Source organism: Plodia interpunctella, chromosome 14 (genome assembly GCF_027563975.2).
Source record: "Plodia interpunctella isolate USDA-ARS_2022_Savannah chromosome 14, ilPloInte3.2, whole genome shotgun sequence".
Lineage (NCBI taxonomy): Eukaryota > Metazoa > Arthropoda > Insecta > Lepidoptera > Pyralidae > Plodia > Plodia interpunctella.
The window spans coordinates 3677723-3688817 of NC_071307.1; the positions used below are offsets into that span (position 1 = coordinate 3677723).

General features: G+C 39.3%; 1 protein-coding gene across 1 annotated transcript; it reads right to left on the bottom strand.

The window, feature by feature from the left end:
* Positions 1-1206: 1206 nt before the first annotated feature.
* Positions 1207-10468, bottom strand: LOC128675587 (segmentation protein Runt-like). The gene is made up of 3 exons (XM_053755083.2): positions 9833-10468; positions 4041-4169; positions 1207-2363 (listed from the first exon to the last, which is right to left on the bottom strand). Exons 1-3 carry the CDS (start codon positions 10278-10280, stop codon positions 1717-1719), a joined length of 1224 nt encoding a protein of 407 aa, XP_053611058.1. The 5' UTR covers positions 10281-10468; the 3' UTR covers positions 1207-1716.
* Between the last annotated feature and the right edge of the window lie 627 nt (positions 10469-11095).

The following is an 11095-nucleotide window of genomic DNA, read 5'->3' on the forward strand; positions in this document are numbered from 1 at the left end:
ACTGACTAAAAATATAAAATTTGTTAATCTGTGATGTTAATCCAGGCCATGCCCACGTGCCAAAATTTTACGTGAATTTTATTGAAATCCGTTCGGTGTTTTTTGCATGATAATATAGGTAACAAATATCCTGAACATTTTCTTTTCACTTTGAATATTCAGTAAAGAGAATATTGATTTAAGCTTAACTATAGATTGTTTTACTTACCTATATTGTTAGGCAAAGACTGTAATCACCAAATATTTTGTATTGTAGCAATCGATCTCTAGAAATAGTATATATGCCATATTTTTTATTATTATGATTAGCTATTTTCAGTCATTGACATTAATTACCACATCTAGTCTTTCATTTTCACATCTCGTCTTGTTTGAGGAGTGGGCGGCTGACCGCGGGGGTGAGGACGCGGACGCGGGGCGCGGGTGCAGCAATCAGCTAACCGGATCAACTGGATGCAAACACAATTGATAGCGTGACGCCGCGCAAAAGTGCATTGAATCCTACCAACTTTGTTACTCGGCATCCTAGTTGAACGGCGAAAGAAGCTACGACTCAACGCGACAATATCAAATGTTTGTATGTATTTATGTAAGGCGTATGTTACCGTCAAAAATAAAACACATAGCATCATATCGCCTCTTGCAGCGTTTTGCGTTCATTTAGAACGCTGACACTGCCCAGTTTACGTTTGATTTGTCTAACATCGCTCTCATAACAAAGGAATTTGACAAAGAGGTACGTCATACTTCCAATCAAATTTGCTTTTTGGGTCTTCTGTGCAATCGAAATCATTTGTAGCATGTTCCCAATAATGCATATAAGCTTTAAATGAAAGTTCAAAATTCATAAAATTGAGATCTTTTATCAGTTACCTACGGGTATAATTTGTATATTTTTTATTTTCAATTTGTGTATTATAAGGCATATCTGTACGATTTTTATTAAAATGAATTTTGCTTTTAATCTGTCATCGGAACAAAGTAATTTGGTTTGTACTCTTAGTAACGCGTGAAGGTGAATGTTATCTGTGTTAGCTGTAAAGTGTTTATAAAGATTTACGACAACACGTGCATTGCACATTGACTTCTCTTTAGTAAACATACGAGTATATTCTTAAGTTTGAACAATTGAAAGATTCAATTTATCTTCGGCTGTCACCTTTGTAATTGGCAATGAATGGGACCTTTATTAAAATGCAGTTTTAATTTCTCAGAATCACTTCTTTATCTCGACATCTCTACATACATATTTACATTATATGACCATACAATGCCATTTCTCAATATTTACTGTACAATTCTCAATAATAAATATTTTATCTTACAATATTTACAATCTACAATTTCTAATTGTCTTTTAACAATGTGATCAGTAATCAGTCTATATTCAATAATTATGAAAATCTATACAAACATCGCACGTTGTTTATCACTAACGCTGTAATGTAGATCAAGTATATAAAATTATCTTAATGATAAGCTTGAACACATTCGCAATAAAAACAACAACTGTCTAATTAACATTTTTACATTCTCAAAATTCATATCGCACAGAAGCCATAAACCTACATATAATATCTAACAATAAATATCTGATTTATCTATAATTCTTTTATACTCTATAATATTTACAAGCTCATAGTTTTATCACATTTCAACAACACCGCTCACCGAAGCGGATATTATTATTTAAATCGAACACTAGTACTAAAAAAGTCAATATGGCCGCCACACTGATTTATGTGTCCCTATCGTGCCGTTGTTGATTTTGGTTGACGTTGGACTCGTCGATAATATTCTTGTGGTCCTTTGAGAAGGTGCCTTTAGTTCGTTGCGCACTCGAGGCCGGTCAGATACTGTCGAATCAGCGGCTTGGACTCGTTTCATCTCTTGAAGCTCAACATTTGCTGGTCGCGTCGGATGGAACGCAGACTTGACCACCTCAATTGGTTCTTCATCAGATTCATCAGATATCGTGGCGTCGTGTACTGAGTTGACTTCTGACTTCGTATCTGCCTTTGATCTGTCAGGGCTTGCGTTGTTTATGCTACGAGGACTACTTTGTCTACTACTGGTAGGCGATAATCGAGCGCTCGATGTATCCATTGAAGACATATTACTCTGGAGATGCCTCAATGCGTCGTATGGGTTCATTCCATTTTTCATTGACAGTTCAGGTGGTAATGACTTCAGGGCCATCTCAGCAGGATGTGGAGGGAAAGGCAGCAGTCCATTTGGTGGTAAGAAGGCACCAGGAGGAGGAAGCAATCCTCCTGGTGGTAAATTGGCTATCGCTGGTGGGAACGGGAATAGATCTGATCCCGGAATTGCAACTGGAGGAGTTGTGATGGGCGCCACACCACCTGTAGACAAAAGAAATCAAGAGTTAATACATATTTTATGAACTTTTTACTGTAGCTACCGTTGTCTGATGTGCCGACATGACGTAATATGAGAGACGAGCCTCTAGGGATAGCCCGAGGCCCACGAGTACTCCGCTGATTCCCCGAACAACGAGGGTGCATAATCGTACTAAGGATAATGTACAATCTGTAGGCGTTTAAGGCAGCTTCACCGAAAGGGATGTTTTTTTTAGTACGATATTGTGAGGGTGAGGGTGCAATATTTATTTATCCGAACACGAGGTTCTTTACGACTCAAACAGGAACAGGACAGTCGCGTATAATTCGAGCCGATATGTCTCCTTCCCGAGCGAGGAGCGGGGAGTGTCAGTGCATTAGGAATGCCGGGCACGCGTGCATAGCTGCATTGGACACGTGTGTTCCACAAAGCGAGTGCGAGTTCGATCGCGATAAGGAAATGTACCTATCTCGACGCTAGCGGACAAAGAGGGCTCGAAACGTGAAATTTTCATTAGCAACAGTGTGGAAAAAGTTCTTGCTGAGCAAGCTTTGATTCTCGATAGCGTGTAAGGGAAGCCGGCGGCGCATAAAAAGGACACGACGGAGGCGCAGATTGGGCCACAAAGAGCTCGGAGGTGCAACGCTCGGTACTCTTTTGCACTTTTTCTGTTTGCAGCAGTGGCAGTGCGCAGACCACTTTAAAAGGCAGCGAGGGAGGAAGGGGACGTAAATAGGGGGTAATTTGGTGAGGTGAGGGGGCCAATATCGGCGACGCGCCTGATTGAGGTGATGCCGATCTTTGAATCCGAATCTGTTTTACTTTTGACATTATATCAATCAGCATCGAATTTAATATTTAGTAAGTGGGCTTTAGAGAAAATATAACCTTATTAGTATAGTAACATTTTGAAAATAAATATATTTTTGTTTTACAAATTGCTCGAGTCCTCTTGAAGAATTTTAAGATTCAATGATAAAGACAAAGAGAACAAAATCCATAGCGATTAATTTAATATGCTAGCTACATCTCATTCTTTGTGAAAGTAACGAATGCAAGGGTTTAATAAAAGTCGGGTAGGTGTTTGAGTACAACGCTCCTCGCGTTTCAACGACGGAAACAAAAAGTGGCTGGTGGCGTGGTCGCCTGCATTGGAATAAAATTGACTCCACACTCTCTCGAACGTGAAGGCAAGGTTTTTTCTTTATTTGTGAACCCACACCTCCCTCCCTCTCCTACGGACTTCAGCGGGTGGTTATGCTTCGGTCGTAGCGGTGTTGTTTTTCAGCGCTCAAGAGAAGCTTCTTTTATTGGAGCCGCTTTGCTCTACAGCCTTGAGGGCTTGCCCGCGTGAGCAACATGTTTTCGAGTGTTTGTTAAATCAGGAATTTTCAAATTAACAAATACCAAATGTATCCCTTGATTGGAGTTTTCGGCGTTAAGTTTGGGACTTTAGGATGGTGCTGATTTTGAATTATGAATTTAAAGTAGCTTAATAGTTTACTTTTACATCGTTAACTTTCTTATGTCCTTTTTTACTTTTTTACAACGACGAAGTTCTTGTTAGATATATCTTGATATTATCATTCGAAAGTAATTCGTAATTTTTTAGATCTAGTTTCCTCTTAATTTAAATCAGTAAAAGCAATCCTTGATCAAGAACAAAATAAAATATTAACCTTTAACGAGTGCGGTTTGCTGCGGCGGTCGGAAGTAGTCGGCCCAGGCGTAGTTGAGGTAGGCCGCGTCCAGCCAACCAGGGTTCAGCAGAAATGGACTGAACGCCCCAGGGTGACCATAGCCATAGTCTGAAACAAGCGAGACGGATGTAAGGATACTGACCAAATTCAAATACAATAAATTTTATGGACGTAAGGTGTCCTTAGAATGTATGTGCAATAAACATAATCAGTAATGTTGAAAAGTCAGCAAGAATAAGCTAAACAGAAATTTGTATACATGAGGTTGTTTGTATTTGTCGTTACAATAAAATGTGGGAAAATCTATTCTTGTAAAGCAGTGATTGGGTCTGGTCTGAGGAGTCTTGGGCCACGTCCGCAAGCACTAAAATCACAAAGGCGGGCTATAAAGGCGGCGACACACGGGCCGCGCGCTGTTTACCGCGACTATAACAAGGGGTCTGTATACAAAACGATCCGGTTTACTACTGCAGTTAGCCGGCTCCTCTGTGCCATACGGTTTTATGACGCTCTACCGTCACATTGCCTTTCGCCTTTCAACCGGCGAAACGATTTTTTATTTGTTTAATCGATAGCCTGCTGAAGACGCCACCGCCACTGGCTATTTTCAGCTTTATGGCATATTTAATCCGATCGCGACTCATCTTAATCGATTAGGTGTATCGATTTTTATTACGAGAATAAACTGTTTACGAGCACTTTGTCTACTTTGTTTTTAACTTGTTAACATTAGTTCGCTTTTATCCGAAATTGCTCAGCGATTGCTTCAAGTGTCCTAATTTTAGGTGGAATTCAAAACACGTGGGCCGATGTAGCAGCATTCTTTCGTTTCATGGATAATCAGACGTTGACGTTTTTACAACATGCTAAAAGCCGTTTATAAAACAATCAGTCTGTAAATAAACAGAACCCGTTTGGTGGAGATTAGCGAGTTCCGTGAGAGCGTTTCCCAAATCGCGGGTATTTTAAATTAAGAACGTGATGGATGGCCCGTCGTGCTGTCACGCCGGGACCAATCCCGCTGAAGAACGCTACGGCATCATGGAACAATAATAAGTTAAATGCGGAACTCCGAAATGGCCCGTTCCATTTGTTAATGCCAGTATTCAATTAAATTCAGTTCCCGACCCTCTACACATGCGGGCCTCTGAATATTAACAGAGTTGCGAGCATCACTAATGTTCAGAAGTGGAAGACGATACTTCTGTTAAAGTGCATTAATAAATTAGAGGAAATATCTCCAAGCCGTTTTGTATGATTGATTTATGCGTTCACGAATGATGAATGGTCACTAATTTTTGGGAAATATTTATACTATAGAATTTTTACCTAATGCACGCCTATATACTAAATACTTATACGCAATAATCCGAAAAGTTTAAGATAAATTAGTGGTTAATTATGATCACATGTAGAGATTTTTGCGTGACGTTTGAGTTTATAACATTTTTTTTATATAATTACCATTGTATCAAAAGTGCAGTCTCAGTTTTTAAAGCTCATTTAATGGCTCAATTGAGAAGATTAGGTTGTGACACATCATCGCCAAAACTCGGTCGTTTCATTACATTTGTCAGCCACTTTGGTCGCATCATTTTTATTGTCTCTGGCCGCTTTTGATTTACTACGATCTATTTAAAACGACACAAAAAATGTAAGGCCACAAAACAAAGAAAACACGTATAGTTACATCATAACTACTAGCAGATATAAGAATGTGTAAGTTCTTTAAAAATGGTATTCTCTGATTAGACGTATTACTAATGTTATAACTATGTGTACGTGTACTACTATTAGTTATTATTTTTTCAGTATCAGTGCAAGAACGAGACAAAACCAAGATGAACGATGATAATCAGGGCATATTTATTTTATTACTAAGAACAACAGTATTTCAGAAAAACATGAAGATTTTTCATTAATAATATGTTAGTTCTAGAATTTTTACTACAAAATTATATGTATTCTTAAGAGAAGAGGAAAGAGATTTGTATCTAGTCTTGTTTATTTTACATTTGAGTAAAGAATCCTTTGCGTCTTGCCCAGGTCGGCCTACAATAATGTGAGTTATAAGTGTCAAACCGAGCATTAAGTATCTCGAGTGAGTTGTCACTCGTAAATTAATGTAAGATGTTAAATGGAATCACAGTTATGGCTCTTATGGCGTCGGGGCGGCGACGAAGATCCATGACAAACACCGCATGACGTTTGATATCTTGATATTTACGATTTATTGCCAACAATTACTTGGAAAAATTAACGTTTATGCATTTTATGCTAATATGTTTATTTCCTTTGATATTTAACTTTTGCAATTTAAATATCAAAGTGCTTAACTTTTATATACTCGTGTACGTTATCATTAATTTGTAAATAAATCGGTATTTAAAAATAATTGATATAATTTCTGTCAGAATCGAAACGAGTTCGAAATTTTTGCTGCCGTGATCTGAAATCTTTAGGACATCACCATCATGTCCATAAATTTCTACATTGGCCATTTGAAAGCGGCATGTAGCATTTATATAAATATAAATATATAAGGAGAAATTAGTAGTATTAGTAATATAAATATATAAGAAGATTGAGCTAGCCCCAAAGTAAGTTCTAGACTTGTGTTATGGGATACTGACTCAACGACACTATATTTTATAACACATACATATATAGATAAACATCCAAGACCCGGACCAATCAGAAAAAGATCTGTTTCAATCATGACACGATCGGGGATCGAACCCGGGACCTCTCGGTTCGGAGGCAAGCACTTTACCACTGCGCCACCGAGAGTCGTCAAATTTTATTTATAATCACTTTCCTATAAGTAATGTCTTCGTATTTTATGTGTGTATTATTGGTAGGAATTGATGAAGAATCGTTAACTTTTTACTGTTAATGTGATCAGCAAGTTATCAACTTGATTTCTGGAATCATCGAAACAATCTCGACTGTACAAGTAACGAGGGTCCCTGGGTGTGGATGTGGTATATTTTAGCAGCTAGCAGGGATATAAAATCCATATTTTAGAGGCGGCCACAGCGGGGCGGGGAGATCAAACGGAGTTTACGACGCGGGCCGAGATTGTTTACATCTGCTGCGACCGTGGCCAGCCGGGGACTTGGTAACCACTGGGTGCCGTATTGCGATCATTGTTTCATTTGCACAAACTTACTTCATTTCGGGTTTATGTGTGTGGTGAAAGGCGAATCAACAAGTTTGCAATATTCGAAATTGGCAGAAATTTGATTGACTTGATTAATATATAATTTAATTGACTCCTATGGGGGGAAAGGAAAATTGTATACAAAAACAAAGATTACCTAAATCATTAATTTTATGTCATTTATGTGATTCTTCTCAAAAACATTTCTAAAGGATACCATCAGCTATCAACACTATCAACTTCTAAACCTATACGTGTTTTTGTTCTTGTCCTGACTTTATCAGTTCTTAGCTCTCAATTATCTCCACATCTGTTAGTCTCTGTAATTAGTGCTGTAACGCCATTAGCCGGCTCATTGATCGCTTTATTAACCCGAAGCCTTTGATCTTTATCGTCCGAGGATGTTAGTTTTTCCGCATACTGTCTTTTTATTATTGGCCGAAGTTTGGGCTTCAATGTTTACACAGTCGCTCGTTGCTCGCACCGAAATAGATTTGTGGTGTCAAAACATTATGAATTCAGTTTAATTCGTCGATTGCTTGTCCGATTGCGTTTGATGTTCTTTTTTTAATTAGGTATACGAGTCGGTGTTAATGGTTTTCTTTCTGGCCAGAACGTTTTATTACCGTAACAGCTATTTGCTACAGCTTTGAATGATATACAGCATAAAATTTGGTAAACATTAGGTTTTTTGAATTTTTTTTCGTTAATTTGTAAATTACAGTATTTAATAGTATCAAATGGTTACGTCAATTATCCACGAAATTATATCTTTTTTTGTATATGCTACACTTGAATTCTATTTTCGCCATGCAAATTATTTACATCGTTGGTCACACAACCCAACATCATAAACACAGCTAACACAAACGTCCCGACCATGAGACGAGTGTTTCAATCTGTCAAATTTCAGAACGTTCCGGCCAAATGTACAAATATTTATAAACCCTCTTTACAACCGGTGTCAGTAACCATTTATAAGCCTCACGTCAAAACACATTTCTGTTAATGTAAGTCAGCGAGCGGGAAACAATCGTTTCGGTTATTTTCGGAAGACTTCGAAATAATTCTTGGAGTAGTTGGATTAAGTGGAGTAGCAATTAATGTCCTGGTGATTGACTGTTTCTCACGTACCGACCATCGCCAGATGTTAATTTCGGACGAAAGAGTTTTTATGCGTCCATTGTGTGCATGCTTCGAACGTCGACTTATTTTGTTTCAACGTCAAGTCGGTATATATAAATTACTAGCTGCACCCCGGGGCTTCGCTCCCGTGGAAATTTCGGGATAATAAGAACCCTATTATTCCAGGTTATATTCTACCCGTGTACCAAATTTCATAACAATCCCTGTAGCAGATTTTGCGTAAAAGAGTAACAAACATTCACACATCTATACACACATACATAACATACATCCTCACAAACTTTCGTATTTATAATGTTAGTAGGGTAGGATTTTAAGTTTCGAATTTCTTTAATTTTTTCACGTATATGTACTTTTGTTAGACACATTGTGTTCTTTAATTTATATTTATTACCCATGTTTAGTCATAAATACGTATTTATAAACATTTGATTTTAGGCTTTAAATATTCAGACATATTTAATTTCGTTTTAAACTGTAAATAAACTATTGCTGTTAATTACAATAAAAATAAAACGTTTTCATGTAAAATGTTATATTTTTTTCATATGAATTTAATCAACAAAATCCTAAAAAATATAGTCCATTTGAGACGGCAGTAAGATTATGTTGTCACAGAAAATAATTCGTTTTTAAATGTTCTAGAGCTAAACAAGTCGTGTGTGCGGTCGAATAACGTGGCGCCGCAGAATCGCGGTGCGGACTGGACGCCAGCCAGCGCGTGCGCACTTTTACGATATTTTAATATTTTCTAAAGTATTATTTAATCTATGTTATTCTGATGTGCAAATATCTTACTATTTTATTTCTACATGTTCCTATTCAAAGCTATGTTTCAAAAATTTAGTTATAAATCAGCTCATCTCGCCATAATATTGCCTGACGTTCATTTTGTTATTTTATCATATTCAGATTTCGTTTATTTTATTGTATTTATCTCCTGATTTTGCTAAAAACATTGTTAATTATATATTATATTATTATTGATATGTGTATGACAATTTGCGTGGAAAAGCCATTATATATTCGACAATAGAGTTAATTTGGAAATATATGTTCAGTTCCTATCTCGTACTAGTCTATGCCTTCTATTAATTTAAAATGAGATGGAGAAATTTTAGAGTTATATTTAACTATAATTCTGTGTATACACGATATCTCATTATAGATGATGTTGGACCCCATCGTCTCACCATCAATCGCATAAGATTTTTCATATTTTAGCATCAATATTGGATATATCCAATATGCGCAACTTACTGCACTCGAGAGAGGTTTTGTGGAAAAAGCGAAGAAAATACTGTGTACAATATTCCAGTAGCAGTGCTGATACTGGAGTACTGTGCTTGATAATGTAGAGCGACGAGGAGCTCAACAAGTTGGAATAATTTTTGCCATTTTTTAAGTACAATTGTGAAATTATAACAAAAAAAAGTTAATGAAAAAAATAGAGTACACTTACTTTGCTTAGTCCTGGGTTCTCTAGGTCCATCTACGGTGACTTTGATAGCTTTAATGTAAGTGGCGACTTGACTAGGAAACGTGCTGATGGTGATGGTCAGCGAGAACGACTTGCCGCGCCCGCTGCGACCCACAAAGCGCAGATCGTTGAATTTCGCCACTTGGTTCTTCATCACTGCCGTGCAGTTCCTCAACTCCGCCATAACATTCTCGTCGTTCCCTGCTTTTATCGTCACTAAAGTTCCATCTTGCACGTCGTCCAAAGCGACAACTTTGAACGCCACCGGCAAACTCTTGTTTGAGCGCCAGTGACCAGGTAACGCCGAACACAACACGGCTGGAGACCCGGTCTGTACCAGCTCCCCATGGCTTTGGCGGTAGTACTCATGGATGTGGGAATATACGTCCGCCATGCTGGGCGCAGGAGGGCTCGCGTGCGGGAGGTGCATCGACTCCAGGCTACCCTCCACGAACACTGCACCGACTTTTGACACGCCACTGAAGTCCTGTGTCACGCCACTCTAGTCTTTATACACTTCTAAAAAGTTTCAAACACGCGATCGAATTTCAAACTCGCGGAACGTTACGCGCGCTGGGCACTCGGGAAAGTTGTGCGAAGTACGATCGCGAGACGAGTGAGCCGGCAGCCAGCGTCTACACCACTTGTTGGGCGCGGGCAAGACGCCGGGCGGGGGACTCTGAAAAATAAACGGCAGCTTGTGACTCGTCGAGACCGCAGCCGAAGACTCACGACGCGCACCGAAGTTGCGGCGAGGGTCGCGTGCTCACGAGGACTCGGTTTCGACTGATGACTGTGATACGACGCGACTTTTTCCGATGGTCAATATTTTGCGTTCGCGCGGTCGCCGCCCCCACCCGGGTGGCGGCCCCTACGTCTCGTAAAAAGCGGGAAGGAGACGCAGGGTGCGGGAACCGTGGGGACGCGGTGGGAACGAGCGGGATGGTCGTGGTTGGTCTCTGCGTTTTTATAAAAATTCTCGTCGGAGTGGGACACCGCGGCCGGCGCCCACCGGAGAGAGAGGGATGGGTGGATTTTTTTGAATCACCGCAGTGACGTATCGCTAGGCGGCGGTAATTAGGCCGCGGGGCGGCGGGAAACCGCGGCCGGTGCGAAAACCTATCAACGAACTCATGAAAAATTATGATTTTCATGTTTGAATTCAGCAGTGGCGCAGCACGCGGATGGCACTTCATTTTGGCTCAAGCACGCGAGGAATTCCAATGACGGGCCCACTCAACTGAC